Here is a 27711-nt window from a genome sequence, read left to right as displayed (position 1 = left end):
GATCTCCCATAACATGTAGTTGTGCACTTCCCGTTTTGGATGCAATCGGCAGCACCAAAAGGATATAAACACACACATATATATATACCCACTCTGTTACTCGGCTCTGTGAACTCAGTTTCTTTTATTATTATATGTTCGTAAATTGTGCCTTTTGGGCTTTAAAATGATTGAATTGTGTTGTTCCTTTCTTCCGCTTAAGGTTCTTATGCCTTTATTTAATTTGCATGCAATAGTTGTAGAATTATCAACAATTTAAAAATTGTTTAAGTGTGGCTGCCTGATTTTTTTATATTTATCTCGCATAACTCAAAAACGAGTAGCCTCAGAACGTTGAAATTTTGTATATAGATCTCCCATAACATGTAGTTGTGCACTTCCCGATCAACCACACCAAAAAGATATAAACACGCATATATATACCCACTCTGTTACTCGGCTCCGTGAACTCAGTTTCTTTTCTTATTATATGTTCGTAAATTGTGCGTTTTGGGTTTTAAAATGATTGAATTGTGTTGTTCCTTTCTTCCGCTTAAGGTTCTTATGCCTTTATTTAATTTGCATGCAATAGTTGCAGAATTATCAACAATTTAAAAGTTGTTTAAGTGTGGCTGCCTGATTTTTTTTTACCATAGCAGCCATATTTATTTACACTTGAAACTTTGCAGTATAGTGAATTAAGTCAGTTTCTGCACCTTCAGTGTCTATTTGCAGAGTGGGTCCAAAAATAAACTTTCAGTTTTATGCAGTGAAAAATCTGGCGTCTTGCCCGCTGGCCGAACTGTTTGTTTTTGTACAGAAACTCTAATTTTAATAATCTAATTTTATATTTTTCAATTTTTAATAAATAAATTTTGAGGTTTTATGTATTTTTGCTTTGTTGCGAAGGGAGGACTGAATTAATTGAATAAGAAATGTACTCTAATAAAATTCGAGGAAATAATTTTAAATGAAATGCAGCAAAAAATGCGCATAATTTATTATTCCGTACAAGGAAGTTATATCGCGTACATACTAGATTTTCTTTTGCTTCCCGTTACGAAGTATTATAATCATGAAAAATTTCGAATTTCAGATCTGAACGAAAATATCAATTTTAGTCATTTCCCAATCCAGTTTCAGTATTTTTTGGGTAACATCTATATATACGGATAAAATAAATTATGCTTTATTCCAAAACAGATAGTAAAATGCATTCAAGAAGGATTTTTTGTGACCCATCTGTACGTACGTACGAAACAGCGTACCTCACATACTTCAAAAACTATCAGCCCTAGAAAGTTGAAATTTTGTATATGGACTTCACTAGATGTAGCTGCGAACCTTCCTTTTTTTATTGCAATCGGTAATACCATATTTATATATATAATTTATTTTATAAATAATATTGATCTGAAAAGAGAGAATCCATACTTAGTTAAGTTCTATTTCGAAAGATGTTTTTAAGTAACTTGAATGTAAATTGTTAAAAATGTTTAAGGGGGACTGGAATTAAATCATGAATAATAATTGTAAAAGGAATAAATTAAAAGCAAGAATTAAATAAAATGCAAGTAATCATTGTCATTGATCAGAAATTAGTTGACTTTTCAAGGGGAACAAACCAACTCCCGTTCAATGAACAATAATTAAGAAATAAAATACGAAGGTGTTTCGTCATAAGTTGGATGACTATCAGTTGAATGATTTGTACATAGTGTAATTACTAAGTTGTATATAATGTAAAAAGCTAATTGTCTTCAAAGTTATGCTGTTACTATGCTGTTACTAAAAAATGGGCCTATTTCATAATCTTTAGTCTGTCAAATAGCTCTTTCACAGTGAAAATTCCTTTTTTCCTTTCTTAAGGAGTATGAGAAACTCCTATACCGACATTGCTAAATTGGCCATTTTCGATGTACCTTTTCTCAAAATCTGCTGTAAATACAAGCTTGAATTTTTTTCTGTAATTAAAGTATACCTACCTGATTATACTGAAATGAGCTTTTGAAGCATTTTGAATTTTAGAGTAAATTACAGAATATTTTGTTAGGCATAGTAAAATTTAGCACTTTTCTCACACAAAAAAATTAAAAAAGTTTTTTCTTCTAAGTTTATTACAAAAAGTTCATTTTAGTAAATATTAGGGAACCTAATAAATAAGCCATAAAACGTTTCCATACCTGTGAGCAGTAGTTCCTGAGAAAAGGTACATCGAGTATAAAAAAATTACGTTTGGAGAAAAACGCGTTTTTATGTAAAAATCCTCATTGATCAAAGCAGTAGATGACAAATTAAAACTAGATGTTTTACAGTTCTAATTTTCACAGAGATTAAAGAATGGTATTTTTAGAAAGATAAAAGTGTAGAGAATTTGAAAATGCAAAAATCCCGAAATCACAATTTTTTGAAGATTTTGGGGTTCCAACACCCCTTAAATTCTTCATCACTACGACACGACAATTAGCCAGAAATTAATTAATTTCCATTCACTAGTATTTTCAAAAAAATTTTAATAGACGGTTTTACTTAAATAAGAGCTCTACAGCATACGTCCTTCAAGAATTCCTAGTCCCTGCCACACCATAAATTACTTCACACAAGTCTTACAGACTGATATAATTCAAAGCACCCGCTGCCGCTAAAGAATTTTCTGAACACAACCCTTCTGAGTCAGACGCGAAGAGAAGACTTTGCCCACTGACAAGTAGAAAGAACGTAAGTTAATTAATGCTTTTTCTGGCCTTTATATCTTCATGTACATTCACTTTTCTTCTTATATATATTTTTGTTTTTTATTGTTTATACAAAGATTGCATTATTTTTCTTATATTTTGTAATTTTCTAATGTTTATTTCAACTACTTTGAATTATATTTCATAATGACAGTTTCCAATGTTTAATTTTTACAAATAATATTGAACTCAAATGCATAAACACGAGGGTGTCGGGGAATGCTTACTCAACCGATATCACTTTTACTTCAGAAATTGCTTTTCACTCAAAATTGAATTAGCTAAAATACTTAATCGAAATGAGTTCTTTGGATTTCATTTCGATTAAGTTCTCTGCATTGGTTCTTAATCCCTTCTATTCACGGAAATGTTTGGCCTGACTTGAATTGCCGGTTTGGCATAGCCTTATTGCTCGAGTAAAGGACGAAACACCTTCGTATTTATTTCTTAATTATTGTTCATTGAGCGGGAGTTTGTATGTTCCCCTTGAAAAGTCAAATAATTTCCGATCAATGGCAACTGATTACTTGCATTTAATTTAATTCTTGCTTTTAATTTGTTCCTTTTACAATTGTAATTCATGATTTAATTCCAAGCCGCGTTAAACATTATTAACAATTTACATTCAAGTTACTTAAAAACATCTTTCGAAATAGAACTTAGTAAGTATGGATTCACTCTTTTCAGATCATTCAACAATAATTAATCTTAGGAGATAATATAATTAATATTATTTATTAAATAAATTATTATTAACTTCCTTTGCAGCAAATGCGCAAGTAGTAGAATAACATAATTCCGCACTCAATGAACATAAAACATTATATATATACAGTGGATGGACAAAAATATGGAAACACCTTGTGAAATGCATGTTTGAAAAGAAAGATTGATTTTAATGAAATATGTAGGTGGCGCTGGCGTTTTTGACTACTGACGCCACCTATACAACTTCGTAAATGTGCTAAACAGTTCAGTTGTTGTCAGAGTACTGTTATGTGAGGTTGTCATTGCATTATGTCAGAGTTAACAGACTTCGAACGTGGGCAAATTGTTGGAGCACGTATGGTAGGTGCTTCCGTAAGCAAGGTAGCCGAGGTGTTTAGTGTTTCAAGAGGTACTGTATCGAAGATTTATTCCGAATATTTGAAAAACGGAAAAACATCATCTGTTAAATCACAGCGCGGACGAAAGTGCGTCCTGAGTGATCGTGACAGACGATCATTAAGGGCAATTGTGATGAAAAATAAGACCACAGCTGCAAAAGTTACTGCTGAAATGAATGTTGTGTTACCGAATCCTGTGAGTACCAAAACAATTAGAAGGGAGCTTCATAAACAGGGAATTGCTGGCCGTGCTGCAACTGAGAAGCCACTCATCAGTGATGCTAATGCCCGTAACAGGAAAAGGTGGTGTTTAAGTCATAAAGCCTGGACTATAGAGCAGTGGAAGCGAGTAATATGGTCTGACGAGTCTTCTTTCACATTGTTTCCCACTTCTGGCCGAGTTTACGTCTGGAGAACGCCATCTCAAGCCTATAATACAGACTGCTTGTTGCCATGAGTGAAACATGGCGGGGGTTCTGTTATGATTTGGGCAGCCATATCGTGGTTCTCTGCTAGCCCCATGATAACTGTGTCAGGGCACACGACTGCTAAGACTTATGTGAACATTTTGGCCGATCCAAGTTCATCCCATGGTACAAACTTTGTTCCCCGATGGTGATGGTGTCTTCGAAGAGGACAAAGCCCCTGTTCACACAGCTCACATTGTCCAGGACTGGTTTTCCGAGCACGAGGATGAGTTGTCCCATCTCCCCTGGCCACCACAGTCGCCAGACCTTACTATTATCGAACCTTTGTGGTCTACATTGGAACGGAAAGTGCGTTCTCGTTATCCACCGCCAACATCGTTATCTAAACTTGCCACCGTTTTGCAGGAAGGATGGTATAATATTCCCTTGGCAAACATACAGGAACTGTATTTATCTATGCCGAGAAGACTGCAAGCTGTTTTTGGATGCCAAAGAAATCTGTTTTTTTAAAGGTGTTTCCATATTTTTGTCCAACCCCTGTATATATATATATATATATATATATATATATATATACCCATCCCCCTTTTCTGGCCCTTATTTACGCAATCATTGGGAATAATCATATGCTTCCAATAACCTAATAATAAGGTTTTAATTTACATAAAGATACAATGATGTCGAAATGTAAATTACGTAAATTTTATCATTCGTATTTTTCATTTCAGTTATTTTTATAATAGAAAGCTCATAATAAACCTAGAAAATTTTAGAGTCGCAAAATCTATCCGTCTATGGCATATCGCCCATTTTGTGAACAAAAGGGCGATTTCGCGCCAAATCTGGCAACCCTGCGTTTGATTGCCACTTTCTGGCAAACCTTTGCGGGGAACTATCTTACTGCAGCCAAAAGGGCGATTTCACGCCAAATCGGGCAACCCTGCCTTTTTATTGCCGCTTTCTGGCAACCCTTTGCGGGAAACTATCTTAGTGCAGCTGAGCTTTTCGCAGTAATATATTTTAAAGTCAAACTCGAATTATTTTTCAAATTTATTATGATAAAAATGCATTTATTAATTTTACTTATATCACACAATTTATATATATATTTTTTTTTGCAGAAAAACAAACTGCCTGGAGCAATTTGTTCTTTGGTTTGCGGAGGAGTTGATATTGGCTCTGCTATAGCTAAAGACACACGTTTACCCTTAGTATCTTTTACTGGCAGCACTGATGCTGGTCTGAAAGTTGGTATGGAAGTGCAAAGCAGATTTGGTAAAAGTCTGCTAGAATTAGGGGGTAACAATGCCATTCTTGTTGCTGAGGACGCAGATTTAGACATGGTAATCCGATCAGCGCTCTTCGCTTGTATTGGCACTGCTGGTCAAAGATGCACAACAACCAGAAGGATAATAGTTCATGAGAAGGTAATTTATTTCGCATAACCAATGAGATTCTTGTTTAAATTTTGCTTGCAATCGGGCGCACCAAAAGTATATAAATATATATATATATATATATCCACTCTGTTACTCTGCTCAGTGATCTCAATTTCTTTATTCTTATATGTTTGTAAATTGTGCAATTTTTGCTTTAAAAATGATTGAATTATGCTGTTCTTATCTTCCGGTTAAGGTTTTTATGCCTTTAGTAAATCTGTATGCAATATTTTTAGAATTGTCAACAATTTAAAAGTTGTTTAAGTGCCGTTAAGCCTCATAATTTTTGCCATGTCGGCCATCGCTTGTTTACATTTGAAACAACAGAATAGTACATTTGTTGCCAATCTAGAGAAAGTAAGCTTCGCCATTACAAAGATAACGCCTTCTTTTATTATTGCGAATTAAATCGTCCTTAATCCATTCTGGAATTTATTCGGGGAAATAAGTGTTTAAGATTTACTTCATAATTTTCAATACAGACATTTTGATGTATTTTGACATTTTTTATGTATTTTTGCCGTGTCGCGAAGTGAGAACTGAATTAACTGAATGAGAAATACTGAATCATCTGCAAAAAACTGTATCTTTTTGTTTTGTTTTGTTGTTGTTTGCTTAATTTCTTTTATACATCGTTTTAGATTTATTCTAGTATTTGAATAGAACACGTGGCAACGATTAGATAATTCTTAAGATGATATAAATTTTGTGCATTCTAAGTTAAAAAATGAAGAATAATAATTTTTATGAAATTTTTAAAATGCCTTACAATACATCCTGCAAGAGATGGTGCCACCAGAGCTCCAGTCCAATAAAATGCTTTTTATCCCTACTAGCGGCACAGGAGCCTCCGTCGCTAGTAATCTCTCAGTTCTAGCACAGCATGTGCACAAGTACTTCCATATCGTTGGATACAACGTACTCGATTTTATCCACCCCCAAACCATCAGCAACGATACTTGCATTGGCAATTGCGTGTTCATACGCTTCATCAAGGCTACGATTATTGAGTTCTGATATAAGATTTTGTAAATTGTCAGTCACGATTTGTAAATCACATTTAGAGTTTTGCATTATTTCATTTACCACATTTACTAAATTCAAAATATCGTGTCAGATGTCAATGGAACAAATGAATTATTTAAACGTCAAACCATCTGAATCAACTTTTTTGCTTGAGTTCTTAATTCCATGTCTTTTGTTTGATATTCTTGAACATTTATGAACGCTCTCAAATTTCCCTTCAAATCGTTTTCTTCGATCTTCCGTTGCGTCTTAAACGGAAGCCAAAAGCTTGAATTCTACTTTCCCATCTGATGTTGGACAGTGGTTTTAAAGTAATATATGTTTCGTCCTATTCTTCTCCTCCTGCTACTCCTCCTCCTGCTGGTCCTACCGCTGCTCCTCCTCTTGCTGCAGCTCCTCCGGCTGCTCCTTCTCTTGCTGTTCCTCCTCCAGCTGCTACTCCTCCTTCCGCTGCTCCTTCTCTTGCTGCTCCTCCTTTTGCTGCTTCTTCACTCGCTGCTCCTCCTTCTGCTACTCCTCTTCCTGCTGCTCCTCCGTTTGCTGTTCCTCCTCCTGCTCCTCCTCCTTTTGATGATCCTCCTCCCGCTGCTCCTCTTGATGCTCCTCCTAAGCCTGCTGCTCAATGAGGTGGAGCAGCGGGAGGAGGAGCAGGGGGAGAAGGAGCAGCAAGAGGAGGAGCAGTAAGAGGAGGAGCAGCAAGAGAAGGAGCAACGGGAAGAGGAGCAGCAAAGGGAGGAGCAGTATGAAGCGGAGCAGCTGGAGGAGGAGCAGCAAGAGGAGGAGCAGCAAGAGGAGGAGCAGCAAGAGGAGGAGCAGCAAGAGGAGGAGCAGCAAGAGGAGGAGCAGCAAGAGGAGGAGCAGCAGGAGGAGGAGCAGCAGGAGGAGGAGCAGCGGGAGGAGGAGTAGCAAGGGGAGGAGCAGCAGGAAGAAGAGCAGAAGAAAGAGGCGTAGCAGCTGGAGGAGTAGGACGAAACATATATTCGTGGGCAGAAGTATTTGTTTTCGGGGCCCACGTGCCATTCGAGACCACCCATTTTTTCACGTTCCGCCCGCAGCCCGCCATTCTATAATTGTAAATACTAATGTTGTAGTTTTAAAGATAATATTGTAAAATTTAAATGATAAATATCGCACCTGCTTTTGGAGAAGGGGAGAGGAGTGTTCTTAAAAGTTAAGTATAATATATTGGTAAAGGCAGTTAATGGTCGATTTCCTGTTACTAGGTGATAAGATATAGACATAGACGTAGTTAAAAAATGATTGAAATGTAGCGCTTTTAAGTGAACCTAGGGCCAGAGTGTAGTTGTGGTAAACAAATATAGTGAATTTTAAAGAGCGCATTTATTCTATTGTGGTTTATGCGCTGTCGGCGAAGTAGATTTAATTCAATCCAATAAGTTTAAATGAAATGCAAGAAAAAATTCTTATACTTTAATATTCCGTACAAGGAAGTCATGTGGTGCACACATCAGATTTTTTGTTCCAGGTTCACAATGAAGTGGTTGAGAGACTGAAAAAAGCATTCGTCAAAATAAAGATTGGAGATCCAATTGAGCCTGATACTCTCTATGGTCCTCTGCATACTAAACAAAGTGTTGATCAGTATTTAAAAGCTATTGATCAAGCAAAAGAGCTAGGTGGAACTGTTGAATATGGTGGAAAGGTATTTGTGATACATCTTTCTTTATAATGAAACAGATAATAATTAGCTTTTAATGTTTGGTATTTATTGCTTAGTTATTAATTTCATTGTATTTATTATACTTACTTATTGTTAAACTTATTTTAATTGCTGCTTAGTGTTATCAAGTATTTTCCCTTTCCTTTCTACACGCATTCGTGCTGTAACAGTAACACGCTCGGGGCGTATTCGAGAGGTCCAAGTTCGAGTCCCGCTGCGGGTATTTCACATCTCCTGATTCAAAAAATATCATAATGACTCTACAGTGGTGGATGATGATTCGTCACCACCAAGATTTTACGATTGGTTTCTCAAATTCAAAGTCACTGTTTAAAAGGGGGAGTATATAAGGTATTTTCTCCCTTCTTTGTGCATGCCTTCGCGGTGTAAAGGCAGCACACTCGACGCGTGCTCGAGCGGTCCAGGTTCGAGTCCCGGCTAGGACATTGTTCATATTTCATGTCTCCTGCTTTAACCCTCTAAGCGACTATAATATTTTTTCTGATATCTATAAGAACGTATATATACGTGCATATTAAAATATGTCAAAGAAACTAAGGCAGTATATCAAAAGTACACAAATACAGGTATGAAATGCCAGGAGAGTTTTTATATTAAAATAAAAAAAAATTGTTCTTATAGTAGTTTTGGGAAATTTGTGCTTTCTTTGCTAAAACCCTGGCCGCTCAGAGGGTAAAAAAAACACCTACTAACAAGTGCTTCATTCTAAACTAGTTATTTTGGTGCTACTTTGGTAGACGGTTGCGCGGATTTTGGCGATTTCTTGGCGATTTTCCTTTGGCGAGTAATACAACTTATGGTAAACCCATTGCTGGATAAGTTATTTATGGTAACCGATACTTTGTTGTCATTTTATTAAAAAAATAATGCGTTTTATTGTGCATAAATTCCGTGTTTAAAATATTATTTATGTCTTTTAAATATTAAAAATCAATTTAATTTTGCATTTTTATTTGAAATAAAAATTTTATTGTTTATCATATTTTATGAAATTTTATGTTGTGGATAATGTACTCAATGACGTCACCTTACTTTAAAAGTAATTCGTTTAAATATGCATAAATTTAATCTAATGTTTTAAACATTATTTATGGCTGTTAAATATTAAAATACAATTTAATTTTGCATTTTTTTAAATGATTTTATTATGTATGAATTTTTAAATAATTTTAATTCTAGCCGTGATGTAATAAGCTCTCTGATTGATTATAGAACATTTGTGCATTAACGAGCTGTAATCAGCTCCCTGATTGGTCACTGAAAATTTGTGCATTTCTGCGCCGTTTTAAAATTTAATTCATATCTTCGAATTCCTTCAAAGATGTTATCTAAATTATGATTCCGATTTTTTTGTGGTACTTATCAATAAACAACAGGTTAAATGACTCAAAAAAATGTAAATACATATTTTTCTTTTATTTTATGATTGTATACTTCAATTTTTGTTAAAAAAAATTAATACACTATTTTTTAAAATTTCTGAGATAAGTATTGTCCATATGTTTTAATGTTAATTATATTCTATATAACGTATTTTAAAGTATTTGAATTTAATAATATTCTAATTCTTTTAAATGTTGGTATGATGGTTTTTAATTCGATATTCAATTTCAGCAATAATTTAATCTAATTAAACGTTGGCACAATGTTTTTATAGCGGTATTTTTATTCTCTTCTTTGCTATATGAAAGTAATAATAACCTTACTTTAGTATTTTATACTCATAGTAAATGTATTTATTTACACTTGCCAGCCATCTTAAAAAACGACATTTTCAACAAAAAATTAATCCATTACTTTTAACGATATTTATTTATTTATTTATTTATTTTTAAGTTTCGAATACTTTACTATGCCTAAAAACAGCGTTTTTCAAGATGGCTGACGTTTGTAAAAATCGCGCCAACAATTGCGCCAACGTAAATCGCCAAAAATCCGTGCAACAGTCTACCAAAGTAGTATCCAAATAAATAAAACACAATACTTCAATTTTCTCAGATATTCGTGCAATATTACAATATCTCACAGTAGTTATGTCTTAACTACTCAAACGTTCAAGAGAACTTAATTCAAAACACCTAAAGAAATCCGCGAATCCTAATCCGCGAATTCGCTACAGTCAACAAGAGCAGTTTTCTGAGCAAACTCTTAAAACAACAACAAACTAACATCACAACGAACTGAGAGGTTTTCCTCCTTTTATAAGATTTTAAATCGCACGCGAGAATTTTCTGAAACTTTCTCGAAATCAAAAAGAGATATTTATTTATTAAATGTTAAATGCACGTGCTCTTGTATTTTTAAATTTTTCGGCTTTCCTTTAATATTCGTCACGCGCTGCACTGCGCGGGAAATAAAACCATTTAATTTATAATTGAACTAACATTAGCTTTTTAAATACCAAATTCGTAACAATATTAACGTCAAATACTTCATTTATTCAACATTTAAAACACACACACTCAGTGAAACTTAATCTTTTCTTAAAAACAAAACATCGGGATCTAAAAAGAAATCCTGTATGAAAATTGTTGCCACGAAAAAGAATACAATAGTATGCAAAGTGAACATTTATTATTATTAAAATATTTGTGAGTTACTTTTAAATTAATTGTTTCCATTTTATGCCGTTACATTTACATAATTCATGCAGTTACATTTTCAATGACTTGGCTAGTTCGGTTACCGGCAAAAACATCGCCGACGAAAACGTCGCGGAGAAAACAACGCAAGGCGAAAACGTCGTGCTACAAAACATCATGGAAAAAAAAAAAAACATCGCAAAGAGAAAACATCGCATTTCTAAAACATCGTCGTCGAAAATAAAGCGGTTCAAAAACTTCGCAGTTTAAAAACATCGTCGTCGAAAATATCGTGGTAGAAAATAAAGTATCTACAAATCATCGCATGACGATAACATCGCAGACATGATTTTTTCAGGTTTTAGTAATTGTAAATGGATATTCCCATAATGATTTGTGAGCGCAAGATGGAAAGAAGGATAATTTTTACTTTCATATTTTTTATTAATTAATAAATTTTTGCGGAGAAAATAAGAAGGAAACTTAAGCATAGAAAATTAATGCAACTTATAGCACTTAATAGAATTTTAAACCGACATAGTTAACTAACAAAGGCCATTAATAAATCCTTTTATATAAAGTTTTTACTGGTAATTTTTCATGAAAAGTGTAATCTATAAGTTGCATTTAATTTTCTATGCTTAAGTTTCCTTCTCACTTTTTCAGCAAAAATTTATTAGTTAATAAAAAATTATGAAAGTAAAAATTATCCTTCTTTACATCTTGCGCTCACAAATCATTATGGGAATAACCATTTACAATTAGTAAAACCCGAAAAAAACATGTCTGCGATGTTCAATATCGATGCGATATCGTCATGCGATGATTTGTAGATACTTTATTTTTTACCGTGATATTTTCGACGGCGATGCTTTTAAACTGCGAAGTTTTTGAACCGCTTTATTTTCGACGACGATGTTTTGTACCACGATGTTTTAGAAGTGCGATGTTTTCTCTTTGCGATGTTTTCTTCCACGATGTTTTGTAACACGACGTTTTCGCCTTCCGTTGTTTTCTCCGCGACGTTTTCGTTCGCGATGTTATTGGCGGACACCGGCTAGTTCAGCATGTTTAATTTAGTCATATTTTAATTACATCGGTATGAAATATTACCACAAAAATTTATTAATACCAAAAGTGATTAATATGCTAATTAAAAACCCAGTGATTTTTATATATGCTAGCAAAAGAACAGAATCCAATCACTTGAGAGCAAAGAACGAAATAATTTCTAGGCAGCTCTCAACTGATAAATTTTCGAAGAAAATTGCTTATGAAGAGTTGTTTATGAAATAAATTTTTATGTATTCAGTTTACAAGGTATTTCTCTCGCTCTTAGCATGCCTTGGTGGTGTAGTGGTCAGCACGCTCGACGCGTATTCGAGAGGTCCTTGGTTTGAGTTCTGGCGAGGGCACTGCTCACTTTTCCTCTCTCCTGCTTCGAAATAACTTAATGTATCTACAAGTTATGTTATTTTTTCTTCATGGATATCTGAAATTGATTTTTACGTACTCAATTATTTAATAGGTTCTTGAAATGCCTGGAAATTACGTTGAACCGACCATAATAACGGGTCTTCCACACGACGCAGGACTTGTACATAGCGAAACATTTGCGCCTATCGTATACATTTTGAAAACATCAAGTGTTGACGAGGCTATCAAATGGAACAACGAAGTAAAGCAAGGCCTGTCGAGCAGCTTGTTTACACAGAATCTTGGCAATATATTCAAGGTTTGTGCAGTCAGTAATTAAAAAATATTACGCCTTTTTCTCGTTTATTTTTTTATTACTTTATTTTCTGTATTGTTCGTTATGATATTGGATAAAAATGTACTTTATCACTACACGAAAGTATAAATTTTGTTTGAAATGTACTATATTCTCTAAAACAGGGATGGGCAAACTTTTTCGGTCGCGGGCCAAAAATCAAAAAAAAAAAAAAAAAAAAAAAAAAAAAAAAAAAAAAAAAAAAAAATTTGGCGGGTCAAGATAAATTTCCTAAAATTTTAAAAACAATATACAAGTATTACAATTTAAATATGTTAACGAGATGAATGAAATTGCGATTTCATTTTTAAAACTTCCTTATATTGAGCTTCGAAGTGATTCTAAGGAACGAGGCTAAATGCTCATCAGTCTGTCTACTTCTGAAATAATTCTTTTCTAAGGTTCATACTTGAAACATTTGTTCACAAAGCAAACATAGCACTGATTTTCTGGGCGTGAGATATTAAATTTGGGAAACTTACGTTCGATAATGATTTGCAAAACTCTAACTTTGGCATATTCAGAAACAACTGCTTGAGATGATTGTTAGATTGCAACTCAATTAATTCAAGCTGCAAATCTGAGCACACTGCTTCACAATTTATGTTGAAAGGCATGGTAAAAATATCCACTTCTGTTTGAATGGCACTGAAATCTTGAGATCTGGATACTGTTTATCTTCTTGAAAAAATTTTGTCGGCCTGATAATTTTTTACAAAGACTTTCTACATTCTGTTTTCTTTCATATTCTTCGTAACTGGAATTCTTATGCTTAGATGTGAAATGACGGAAAATGTTACATTCTTTGAAGACTGCTACAACTTCATTGCAGATGAGACACACTGGTTCATCTTTTACAACTGTAAAAAAATATTTCCAGGTCCACTCATCATTAAAAGCACGGTACTCTGAATCAACTTTACGTGTTTTAGTAGCCATTTCGGGGTTGAAATGCTTTACGAATAACCCAAACAAGCACTAGCTACGCTATACTTTTAATAATTTCACCACTATTCGCAATGATGCTATGTGTCCGCAATTTTTCCATACGCAATGAATAATATTAGACCTCGCGTCCAAAGAAAAGGAGATATGTTTGCTCCCCGAGAAAACGATAGCGCTTGTTGGCGCCAATCTACAGCTATAACTAACAAAGAACTTCCCGCTTTTAACACTTTACCGATTGAAAGCTGTCTGTGCTTGCTATTTCCGTCAATTTATGTTTTGTAGAACAAAAATATAGAAAATAAAAAGATCATCAGTCATTTGAGAAAAGGAAGAAAAAAATAATATTTAAACGAAGTAGAAAAGGAGATGGATATATAATATATAAATATATATTTCTTTTAATTTGCCTCGGACCGGCAAATTTAAATTCTATCCGCGGGCCGGATGGAATCTACAGGCGGGCCGGTTTTGGCCCGCGGGCCGTAGTTTGCCCATTGCTGCTCTAAAACATACGTATTTATTATTCTATACCAAATTCATAATTTAGATAGTCTTTCATGAAGGCATCCCTCCCCTTAGGCATATAGCCCTCGCATACTTTGGCTTAATAAACCAAACCAAACGTAAAATTCATAAATTTAGAATAATGCATTTTTAATAATCTGTTCTTTTCATTTAATAAAAAAAGCATTACGAGATGTTTCAAAAATATTATATGAATAAATGCCTCTTGAATTTAAACCCATGCTCTTACAAAATGGATCAAAAGGGGTTGACCATTAAATTCAAGCAATTTAGGTCAAGTATATGTGGGACGGTGAAACACAGAAATCTGGAGAATGTCGACTTTCACCGGTGAATGTCAACATTCACATAGTCGCTTGGTGTATGTCCGAAATATTTTCCAAATAACTCTTATTTCTGACTGACACCGGTCAATGTCGACATTCGCCATGTACTAATGGTGAATGTCGAACATATAAGAATATTATATTTTCTTCTCCGTACTTCACTCACGAAAAAACGCACTTGAGACTTAAAATAAGAACTTAAGAACATAAAAACTTAAAACACACAGTACATTCAAATTGAGAAAAGAAAATAATAGAAGTTAAAAACTTACCAAATTATGTGATTCAAATCTTATTTATTGCAACAACTTAAACTATTAGGACACTTTGAATTGCACAAGAGGCCCTTGCTTTTACGACTGCATTTATTTGTGGAACACTTCCTTTTGCAATGACAGCGTGTACATATACTCATCTCTTTTCGTCCTACACCAGAGCATATATGTGATTGTCGACATACACAGGTGAGGGTCCGAATGAACAAGAATGTAATGCAATATTCGATCTTTCACCGACGTATTTGGTGAATGTTGACATTCTCCGGTGAAATTCGGAATTCTCCAATTACTGCCTTTCACGGTAACATATGTACGAAATGTACAAAAAATGTAGAAAATTCAAGTCCATAAACATGTTAATAAAAAAATGCAGATTTTTATGATCCTTTGCGAAAAGTATCAATAAGATGATTGTTTTTAGTTGAATTAGTTAAAATATAAAAAAAATGTGAAACATCAGTCAGTGTTTCACTTTTTTTTTATATTAAAAAAAGTCAGTGTTTAAATAGGACTAATTCGAGCTAGGCAAGTTAAGTATTCAAACGCCGATTTTTAAAGGTTTAACGGTAGGATAATATCAGTTTAGAAACAACATTACTTTCAAATTACCGTCTGCAGATGGTTTTCAAGTTAATAAAGCAGTAGCAAGATTTCTTATGCATATATTTAGCCTTAAGCATAAAGCAAAAATCAACGAAGAAATGGTTCTAATGTTAATAAAAAGCCAAATCGCTGAGATAAGTCAAGTTTTCATCACATTTAAAACTTTTTGCATTGGAATATACATATTGATCCTTGCCCACTTCCTAAATTTGAGAATCTTTAAGAAGTAAGTTTTAACATATTCATCTCAGAATGCAGTTTTACAGCGTTTATCACATCATACTTTTTTTTTTTCCCTCTTCGTACTTTTCGTTTTAGAAAGAGGGAATATTATAAGGAATTAAACCCGAGGAGTTAAATAACAATCATGTACCAAAAGCCATTGCAAAGCAGATGGTAAATTCATATCGAGTGATCATTATTTTATGATGTAAACTCAGCTGTTTTCTGCCATTCTGTAGAATGATTATGTTGATTATGTTCCAAACTACGCAACCACGAAGTGAACGAACGGAAAACGTGAACGAACCACAAAGTGTGACCACGAAGTCTCAGAAAAACTTTAATAGTTTGTTGTTTGGGTATAGACTAATTTACACCTTTGGTAAGTGATAAGTGATAAGTGACGGTGGACGTGGGCACTGTCTCTTTGCCGTAAAGATTAATCAGTACAGCACCACGTCCACCCTTATCTAAAGTTGGCTAGAGATTGCATATAGGTACGTATAGAACATAATAATTATTCCTGTAATTACGCAAATGAACTTGGAAGAGCTTTCATGCAGGGCTAGTACATATTCATACTTTGACAAGCAAGGTTCAAAGTTTTTGTGATAAGCGGCGCAAATTGCATTATTTTGACATGCGCATCACCGGTGGCGCACAAAGCATCAAATGGATATTCCAGCTATGTCTGTGTATGGTGCAGGATCCCATGATCAGTGGTTTCAGTGGCATTATTGATTCTGTTCTTCAGGTCTGCAATGTTGGACACTTTTGAAATGTAAACAACGGCTTTAATATAGCCTCACAGAAAGAACTCCAAAGGGGTTATATCAGACGAACGTGGTAGCAATGGGTCCATCCCTCCCGATCCATTTATTGGAGAATTATTCTACCGAAAAAACTGCGAACACATAAAGCCTAGTGTGATGGCTTTCCTACTCAAAAATGACCTTTGGCTGACGGTCCTGAAACTGTGGCCAAAATGTAATTAATAAATGTATTGAGGTAAACTCCGACTGTTACTGTTTGTTCATGGCAGAAAATTGGTCTTCAAATCTTGTCATGTAGCATTCCCCACCAAACATTTAATTTCATGCTGTCCTATTTAAGCTGCCTTGTTACATGAGGGTTTTCGTCGTTACATGAGAGTCCTCAAATCTTCGCATTACCTGTATATCCTGGGAGCCATACAGGTTGTAGGGTTTATATTTATTTTAACTAACATTTATTTTAAGCTATCTTTCCTGTCAAGCCTTTACTTTCCCCTGGAATTGCCAATGCCAGAGTATTTAAATTAGTAGAACGCGCAGAGTATTCAAATTTTTAAGCAGAAGTAATTTGAGTTAATTAGAAGGGAAACGAGTTTGTAAGTGTGCTTCTTGATTCACGAGCGTGAAGGTTGCTTGGTAGAAGTTTAAAAACCGCGCGTTTCGGCCTCTGTGCCTACTTCGGCAGTTAGTTGAATTCTTTCAACGTCTTAATCAGAAAGTTTGCTGAATCTCAGCTGTACCTTAGAATGCGGTTAAGATAGTTACAATTATAGAGCCTCGTAGATAGTGACTTCGTTAGTTATGCATCCTGTTATTTATTTTTAGTTGTACTTTTCTATTTTTTGTTACACCGCCGGGTCGGCGTAGTTTGTGAGCGTCAAGTGAACGCCACTGTAAGTTCTAAAGGGAAATAAAAAGGGATTAAACCCTTCTTACGAGTTTGTGTAACTTCCAGTTCATAGCAGTCACTACTACTGTTGCGGGCAAGTTGGGGCCACGCAACATCACAAGGTAATGCGAAGATTATGTTCTTAGGAGAAAATACTTTTGATGTACTTGTAATGACAACAGAAATATTTATATTTCTACCTATTACAGGATGTCCACAATAATAGGGCAAATTTGTTCAGAGACATCCTGGACAGTCTGTAGTTTGTTATTGTAGAATTTTATACCGACAGCCCGAGGAAAAGGCACAAAATTTTATCGTTTAGTAATTTCTCCAATGGTTCCGAAAACATATGAATGTGGACTTGATATTTCCCTTTACAAATCTTTCTTTGGGCCCAATGAATTAAGAACGTGCATTGAGATTAATAATGTTCTATTAAGGTCATAACCATAAATCTCTGTCATTATCATTCCCCCCGGGGGTTGACTCAGGAGAATTCCTGGGAAGTACTGGTTCGGATCTGTATCTAGGCAGTCTTAACCACGAGGGCATACAAACAGTCTTCACAGGAATAGAAATCTTCACAGGAATAGAGTATTGTGCTCAGGTTGGTTCAGGTTTGGCAGGGACCGTACTGGTACTGTCGTGTCTGTTCCTCTGGCTGTGGTGGAGCTATATTGTAGATGTAAGTGGGTCTTCTCGGTGGGGGTTTAGCCCTCATAGTCCCAGTAACGGGGACTGACGGAGTAAGGTGAGGCACCAACATGAATGTATCTGATGCCAAGGGAGTGGTGCCCCGAGGCAAAGGTGACTGAGAGTTGTATTTTTGTATTAAGTATTTTCTTCCATCTCGCTGAGGCTACGTATAAAGCCGGGCAGGGACTGTGGGGTCTGCGCCGCCACTGAGGGGTCCCTCCTAGAGCCCGGTCATCCAACTTCGCAAGGAAAGACCAGGACGAGGGTCTGGTCTCTAGCGCACTGTCATTATCATTATAGCCAGTAGCAAGACACTGTACCACACAGTACTAATCTAGGGTCTAACTTCTAATTCACTGCACTAATTACTTATTCCAGCTTAATATTGCGCACCTAATATTTCAGTATGTACATGTCTTGTGTATCTAATGATAATGCTTCAAAGGATCATAGTGTACTCAACATATGAGTACACACGTTATGTTTTGTTTTTGTTTTATACGGGCGCAGCCCTTCCGCCTGGTTTGTTGAACCTTATGAAGAAAAGAGCGCGCAACCCTTCCAACAACAAACGACACGAGCCGGCGAGCCGGCCGTGTCAAAAAAAAAAAAAAAAAAAAAAAAATCAATTTAGCAGATTAACAGAAAGAAAAGAAAATTAGGTTAGTATACTAAAAAGAATAACACGGCACATAAAAACACAAAAACATTTAAACATTTAATTATTTCCCTGGACCTTTGCATATAAATTCTTTCTCTCCCTTTAAGGGTAGTTTCCATAAATTGAACGCTTTCAGTATGTTAGCTCGATCAATCAGAGATACCGATGACACGTTTATGAGAATTGATGACTTTCATAATGTCTTGTGCAAATTTTACTCCTTTTTTATAATTTTGAATCATTTCTCTTACACTTTCGATTCCATGTAAACAACGGCTAACAACTGTAGCTTAAACCATGAAATTCAGTTATGTGTAAGAAGCTAATCCAGCAATAATAGACAATGTGCTTTGTTCACTAACAATCCTGCATGATAATGTAACGCACATTCGCAATACTTTTCGCAATACTCTCTTACCCCCCGGTGAGTGTACAACTTTCAATAAAATGAATGCAGTCACCAGCAGTATCACATTTAAGGCATAAATTTACCCCCTGGAGGTGGAATCTGTGTAAGTACATAGGAAAGCGTCCATGCCCTGTTACTAATTGATTATAGTCTTTATCGCAAAATATAGGCATATTCTTCTTAATTATTATATTTGACAAGGCCTCTGATCTTCTAGGAGAAACATTCCATTGATCAGACCAGGTTTTATACATGTGATCTTTCATTTTGCTAATTGTAACTTTTTTAGAATGTTGTAGATCAGCTTCAGAGATCCCATCCCCCAGATCAGCCTCCTTTGCCAGGGAATCCACCCTCTCATTCCCAATGATACCATTATGGGCCTTTACCCAATGAATATTGATTGACATTTTATATTTTAAATTCATATAATCATTTTTAATTTTATTCATGATATCATTTTTATGGTCCGGCCGAGAGGGGGCGACGAGTGCTGAAGAGGCATCCGAGTATATATGAACTGTACATTTATAGATCAAATTGGATTTAATCCATTCCAAGGCTTTATAAATGGCGTATAGCTCTGATTGATAAACTGAATTATGTTTATCCAGTATGTATTTTTGATAATGGACCTCCAAACCATAAAAATATACGACAAACGCACATCCCACACCTTCCTCGAAACCGGAACCATCTGTATAGATTTCATATTCGCTGGTAGTCAATACATTGCAATCAAATAAAATACCATGTCTCTGTCTTGGATGAATCGAATTATTGTCAATTTGGGCAAATGCGTTGCTTTCAACCAGGATTCCATCCAGAATAAGAGAGCTTTCTATTGAATATTGTAATAGGAATTTATTGTAGAAAAATTTATAATGAATGGAGAGAGGGGCAACCCCGGCCAAAATACATGCGACTTCAGATGAAACTGTTCTAAAGCATCTAGTGATAATCAGAAGCCATCCTCTTTGTATTGAATCAAGCTTAGTTCAAAGCATGGATACGGTAGCATATACACACGTTATGTATATATTCTACTGTATCCATGCTTTTGCATACACCTTGTAACATGGCAATGTATTATCCAGTGTCTAACATTAATTAGCTTTACCGCCACTGTATAAAGTACCAAATTTGCATGTATGTTTATGTGTTAGTGTATTAGCATAATGACTACGTCTGGTTATCTAGATAAAGGTGGACGTGGCGCTATACCGATTAACCGTATTGGTAGAGGGGTGGTGCGCACGTCCTCCGTCGCATGTCATTATCATTATCTGGCAATAAATTGAATTGATAATAATTTCTAACCTTCATTGCTAACTGTAGCTTAAACCCATGAAATTCAGTTATGTGTAAGACGCTAATCCAGCAATAACAGATAATGTGCTTTGTTCACTAACAATCCTGCATGATAACGTCACGCACATTCGCAATACTTTTTGCCATTATGCTGATGCAAAGGTATTCATAAACGACATCTTACACTAAAATATAACCACGTTTTGGATTATTTAGCTACAAGTAGGTTGTAATTTGTTTTAAGCAAAATGAACGTTTCTTAATCCATTCTGGAGGTTCTTCAGCACATTTAATAAGCTTATAATGAAATTAATTAAATAAAATTTGATTCATGATTCACATTTCACCATTCTTTCATATGATTAATTATTGTTGCACAATAAAATTAATTAGAGACACCATGCCAAAAATTATTTATATACATTATTAAATTTTAAATAAATATTAAGAAGGAATGCTTGTAGCATTACTTTAGTGACAAATTCTAATAGGCTTGAGGATATTTAATTTAAAATTTTTTAGCAATATTTATTTTGTGCTTAAATTTTCTAAAAATATTTATTTTCTCATACAGAAATTTGTTGTTTTAAATATGATAATTTAAAATTTCAGTGGCTAGGGCCTAAAGGGTCTGATTGCGGTGTCGCCAATGTGAACATTCCTACAAATGGTGCTGAAATTGGTGGAGCATTTGGAGGTGAAAAGGTAAGAATATATAAACACTTTGGAGAATATTTTTATAATACAGGGTGCGGCAGGGGAACTTCCTTATTTGAAACGCTCGCCATCTAGCGGCATTAATTCCGAAAAGGGGTGGAGTGGCGCTCATTGAAAAGAGCGGTATCTAACGTTTTAGGTCGTGTAGGCAAAGCATATGTATTGTTAAGAAGGAAAGCTTCGCAGCAGCAGGAGTGACTCCTCCGAACGAAAAGGGACACAACTGCGCATGCGTGAAATATCTGTCGCCAAAAAGCGCCAAAGCTCGAAGCCGATGTCGAAGTTCGAACGGGTTCGACGGTCACGTTTATCAAGAGTTTAAAGCTGTGTGACTCCATTTTTCTCCCCTACATATTGACAGATATAAAATCAGACATCAAACTGCGATATGGATAATACAAGTTCAACTAATAAAGCAAAAAAGCACGAAAATTCGAGTTTAAATTATCGCGAAAAGTCAAAGAACGATTCATCTTAACCCGTGTTCCTCAATTTCCTGTACAGGTGGCGAAGGTGGAAAATCTCGGCCAGGTACATCCCAAAGGGGAAAATTCTCGCCAACAGGTTCCGTCGCCAAATCCCTTGGCGAATTGTCCCTCTTCTTTCTAGCGGCGTAGAAGACAAACTGGTTTACATTACGTCTATGGAACCTTTCCTTCTTTACATAGACTTTCTTTGGTGTAGGTTTAGTACCGATCATGCAGTGAACGAGAGAGGAGTGCGCCGTGAAGTCGTACTTTTCTACCACGCCGTGAAGTACTTTACTACTACGCCGTGAAGTCGTATTAAAGTTTTTCTGGGACTTCGTGGTTTCTGAAAAGTCGTACTTTTCGCCGTGAAGTCGTACTTTTCTTCGCCGTGAAGTCGTACTGCATTTTCATACATATAAATCGGCAGTGGTGCAAAAACTTCATCCACGCGATTTTCTTTCACGAAAAAATGCAGGCAAAGCCGTTCTTGACAATACGCCCCCTCATGATGCCCTTGTGTTCTTCAGTGATGAGGTTCATTTTCACCTTTCCGGTTGCAGCATGCATGCGATAATGGGGTGGCATGAATCCCCGAGAAGTCTTTGGACCCCCTCCATACAGAACGTGTGACTGTTTGGTGTGCATTGTCCAGAATAGGTGACAGGTGACGGAGGACGGGGACGCCTGATGTTTAACGGAGGTAAACAGGCATATGTCCCCCGCCCTCCCCTATATAGATACAAGAACTCCCTGGGGTCCCACAAGGGCGCACCGGGAGTTACTGAGCCTTCATGAAAAAGTTTACATGGTCATACAGAGGCTATTCCAGTTTGACATTGGTTCTGTACAGATTCTTATGTTAATGGTTGACCTGGGTGTTCATAGGCCATAATGCATACATGAAACATAACATTACATACATGATAGATGACATGACATTAAACTTATACATAATACTTGCATGAATTAGTACATACATACTTTACACTTCACATGACATTAGACTACACATACATAATGCATGACATCAATATACACTTATTAGAGTTATAACCTGACTGTATACTACGTTAAGCTAATTGTATTGCGAACTTGCTAAGTTACTTTATAACTGGATTACTTATAGTTTACATTACTGCTATTACTTCTTAAATGACATTATGCTATATAACAAGATAGGCACACATACTTTGCCTTATAATCATATATGCGTTACTTAAAATAATACACATGGGGCACGCGTTACACGCGCTAATGACTACATTACATTACCGATTACGTTATGTTAAAGGTGCACATAGTACGACGTATTACACTCATTGATTAAATTACTTACATTACACTATTACTTACATTACTTACATTACACAGTTACTTATACACTTACATATTTACAATTTTAGACATAACGCCTGCTAAGTTACAATAGAGACATAGAATTATTGCGCTGTGTATGCTATTATTCCTATGTTGGTTGGCAGACATCCTGCCCTAGGGCGCTCAGCTGCTGTATAATTTTACATATATTTCTTATCGCAGGTGCGATTGTCCAGAATAAGCATCACTGGACCATGGTTTTTTGGAGAATATTTCCCTGGACGGCTTACCTCCTTACGGAGCGATCGTCATTGGCCAGCGCGGTCGCCTAATTTAGCCCCCTGGGATTTCTTTTTGTGGGGCTACCTGAAATCTTTAACGTCCAAAGACCGTGGCTCAACTGAAGAACAATATTCAAGCTGCTATCGACAACATACCCGTTGATAGGCTGGTAAAAGGGGAAAGAAACTTCAAAACTCGGCTATCTCAATGCATTGACCAGAACGGAGGCCACCTTAATGATATTATTTTTAAACCGTAATAAAAAGATACTTTAAGTGTCACTCTATAACTTGAAAAAAAATTAAACTGATATCGCTTATACTATTTGTGTTATTCACTTTAAAAATAAGGTAGTTTCCCTGCCGCACCTTGTACATCAGATTATGAATTTTTTTATAATACATCCGCTTTTTTTTTACGTTCCAGACCGTGAAATGTCTTCATTAGTTACCTTAATAATTGAATTTTAATATTAAAAACAATATAGAAGTTCATAATTGAATAATTGAATCGAAAGGTGTCAAATGGGCCTATGTGACAAAAGTAAAATTTTACAGGAGCAACAAAACATTATTCCATTCTTCAAAAGAATATCAGAAATCAACAATACAAATTTATCACATTGATGTAACTATAACGTCTTCTGGTGTATTTTTCAAATGTCTTCTGACAGATTTTCTGAGAAATGGGGTAGTCTTTGTTGCTCCTCTTAAGGGGTCTCATACACATTAAAGCCCACCAGCGGCCGAGCGGTAAAGTCGCTGAACACTGGTAGTTCGGTCCGAGGTTCGAATCCCGCGAACGGACTGGCTGCATGGGTGTTTTCGTGGTTTTCCCCATGTGTAACGTATATACGAGCCAGTTTCCTTAGAAAGTCCTCCACGAAGCCATTCCTCCCCTTAGGCAGATAGCCCTAGTGTGCTTTGCCATAATTAAATACACCAACACCATACACCTTAAAACCCATAAGATCTTCGAATATGTGACTGGTGCAAGAATTGGAATAACTAATTTATTTTAAAAACAATTACTTGCAACTTTTTACAGCTGACTACATAATATAGCTGCTTTTCAGAAAGTTTGTGTTGCCACAAATACTTTTATAATTTAATCCGCTTTGTGACAAAATGTTTCGTCATGTTTCCACCTTGCGCCCGCAGTTTAAAACATTCTGTTGCATAATTTAATTCCATATTTAATATGTAGCTTTTATAACATTTGAAAAGTACTGTTAACTAAAAATTCTATGAATTTCATGTTAAATTTTTATTTTATTTGGAGTTGAGTTTATCAAATGTATTTTATTAAAAAAAATCTGTAATGTTTTCGTGCATAAGATTTTTTTTAAAATCTTTTTAAAATTTAAATTATTTTAAAATTTAAAACCATTTTTAAAATAACATGCGCGCAAGGTGGAAATATGACGAAACATTTTGTTACAAAGCGGATTAAATTAGAAAAATATTTGTGGCAACACAAACTTTCTGGTTACTAGTTCCCAAAGCAGCTATATTATGTAGTCAGCTGTAAAAAGTTGGAAGTAACTGCTTTTAAAATAAATAAAATATCCCAATTCTTGCACCAGTCACATACTCGAAGATCATAAGGGGTTTAAGGTGTACGAGCCCCCTTAAATTTGACTTTTGTCACATATCCTTTTTTTACATCTTCTGATACAGTTATACTTCATTTAGGGCCTAATCACTTGTTTTAGGATTTTTAGATACCATCGGGCAGAAATATTTTCCTTATTCAATTATATTTGTTATTTCAATATTCGAGCTTATTTCTTCATACTTTGTTTCTAAAAATAATCTAGTCCAGGGTGGTTTCTTAAACTTTTTTCAGTCGCGACCCCTTTTCCTCAATGAGACCTTTTCGCGACCCCCAGGACCCCGTAACATTTACAAAAATTTTGTGGGATCCCATAAGTATTACGCAAATCCGATACACACTTGATTGAAACTGTCAATTTTTTCACTTTTACTGTAATGTACTATTGCAGTTTTAGGTCATTAAATTTAATTTCTAATTTTAAGACATAGAACAATGTGAAAATTTTAAATGAGTAACAGACGAAATGACAGCGTCACGTGCAAAGCAAGAAAAATGAACGCTTATATTATAAAAAGAATGCGTCGAAACGTTTTCGTTTTTTTTTTTTTTTTTTTTTTTTTTTTTTGTATTGTTTTTATTTGTTTTCAGATATATTGTGTAAAAATATTTGGTAATTGTAAAATTATTATAATAAGCTAAAGAAATATCAAAATTGCTAACATTTTCGGCGACCCTATACTACAGGTCCCGCGATCCCCTTGAGGGTTGCGACTCACAGTTTAAGAAACGCTGATCTAGCCAAACGTGTTGCCGCATCAAATGTTTCGTCAAGCGAGGAATGTAGTTACCTCACTTGATTTCTGTTAAATACATTATTTGGCTTGCAGGTAGTAGAAAAAGAATCAACTATTCGAATTTTTCAAACAACTGTATTGGTAGTTAAGCCGACATTCGTAATTTTACTTCTTACTCTATGATTCGAGATTATTCAACTGTGAAGGGAAGCAAAAAGTAAAATTAAATTTTCTTTGATTTACTACGGTGAAAGATTTGTAAAATTAAGCAACGAAATTAACAATAAGTAAATAAACTTTAAAGAACTGCTACATTAAAGAGCTACAACAATTATGCAAGTTTGAAATGAAAATTCTGTGGGCGTTATCTGTAATTCGGAGTAGATTTTATTTTTACTGTACAAAATAATTTAATTTATTATAGGATGAATTCTTAAGCATGTAAATTTTCTCAGTTTGTGCAAAATACTGTGAAAAATACCTTAATACGTTTTAAATTTCATTTATTTTTTAGCACTCTGGCAATGGCAGAGGATTAGGAAGTGATTCCTGGAAGCAATATATGCGAAGAACCACGTGCACTATCAACTATTCAAAAGAATTACCTTTAGCACAAGGCATTAAGTTTGAATAGTTTTTAGGTCACATATATTATTATCAATTTTAAATAAGTTTAATTGACGTCTGAAAACATGCATTTTGAAATTCTTAGTTTTCAAAGTTTTTCAGACTTCAAAATGTTTCCCCTGTATATTTCGTAAAACGCATTTGTATATGTACTCATAGTATTGACAATTAAGATGAATAAACGTTATCTCTTTGAGCTTCCATTTCAGAAATTAATTTATTTGGGAACTCTTATTTATCATTTTTTTATTTTGAAAAATATGCATCATTTCTGTTAAATGATTACACAATTCGCTAAATTTTCGCAAGCACACGTTATACTCAATGCATATTTCGCAAAATGTTTATGGCACGTTGTGTATTAGATACACTCTGTACAAATTAAATGGGACAGTTCCATATCTCCCATTTTATTGTACCAGTTGACGAAATTTAATTTGCATATTTCATATCTCAAAACTCCGACTTAGAATATACGTAGCATATTCGGAAACTAAGTACCGTTTCATTCTAGCGCCGTCGCAGCGCTGTGGTAGGCGTCCCGCGCATGCGCACTAGTCTTTCTTGTTCACTGACTTTCAATTGTCGCCATTTTGGTTGCTCTATGTTGTATTTTCAGTTTGCTGTGCACATTCAAAATGTTTAAGACAATTAGTTCTCCCGCTGACTGTGAGATTCGTGCCGTGATTAAATTTTTGAACGCGAGGAATGTTAAACCGGCCGAAATTTATCGTCAAGTGACAGAAGTTTACGATGAATACGCGATAAGTGATGGAATTGTGAGAAAGTGGGTAAGAATGTTTAATGCAGGTCGAACAAATGTCCACGCCGAGGCTCGGAGTGGTCGGCCTTCTGTTGTCACCGATGATTTGGTAAGGAAAGTTGATGAAGCAATTCGTGAGAACAGACGCTTCACAATGACAACTCTTTCAGAGGCATTTCCACAAATTTCACGTACTGTTTTGTTCGAAATTGTGTCTGACCGCTTGAGTTATCGCAAACTGTGTTCCCGATGGGTTCCAAAAATGCTCACTGATGTTCACAAAACAAAGCGACTTGGTAGTACCCTGACATTTCTGACGCGGTACAGTGATGAGGGAGAAAACTTTTTAAACCAAATTGTGAGAGGTGATGAAACTTGGGTGTGTCATTTCACACCAGAATCGAAACAACAATCGATGGAGTGGAGACACACTCATTCTCCGAAAAAACAAAAGTTCAAAGTGACAATGTCATCACAAAAAATCATGTGCACTGTCTTCTGGGATAGGAAAGGCGTTTTGCTTACTGAATTTTTTCCCAGAGGTGAAACCATTAATGCGGCACGATATTGTGAGACTTTAACAAAACTAAGGCTTGCCATTCAAAACAAACGAAGAGGAATGCTCAGTAAAGGAATTGTGTTGCTTTATGACAATGCTCGGCTCCACACTGCTGGTGTCACTCAATCGTTAATTCGACAGTTTGATTGGGAGCAGTTCGATCACCCGCCGTACAGCCCGGACTTGGCGCCGTCCGACTATCACTTGTTCCTG

General features: G+C 35.4%; 1 protein-coding gene across 2 annotated transcripts in view; it reads left to right on the top strand.

Annotated features, from left to right (window-relative positions):
- LOC118184817 (alpha-aminoadipic semialdehyde dehydrogenase-like) overlaps nt 1-26379 on the top strand; it is a 38272-nt gene extending 11893 nt beyond the window's left edge. For both annotated transcript variants that reach the window (XM_085822842.1, XM_035354542.2), the window contains exons 4-8: nt 5370-5675; nt 8200-8376; nt 12526-12732; nt 21025-21117; nt 26064-26379. In XM_085822842.1, the coding sequence (XP_085678968.1) occupies nt 5370-5675; nt 8200-8376; nt 12526-12732; nt 21025-21117; nt 26064-26183 (903 nt within the window). In that variant the 3' untranslated portion in view covers nt 26184-26379. The remainder of the gene's footprint in view (nt 1-5369; nt 5676-8199; nt 8377-12525; nt 12733-21024; nt 21118-26063) is intronic.
- Nucleotides 26380-27711: the final 1332 nt, after the last annotated feature.

This window comes from Stegodyphus dumicola, chromosome 8 (genome assembly GCF_044657685.1).
Source record: "Stegodyphus dumicola isolate Sdum_Otavi_A_Nest chromosome 8, ASM4465768v1".
Lineage (NCBI taxonomy): Eukaryota > Metazoa > Arthropoda > Arachnida > Araneae > Eresidae > Stegodyphus > Stegodyphus dumicola.
Note: the sequence above shows the minus strand (reverse complement) of the source record. Positions and strands in the feature narration are given on the sequence as shown.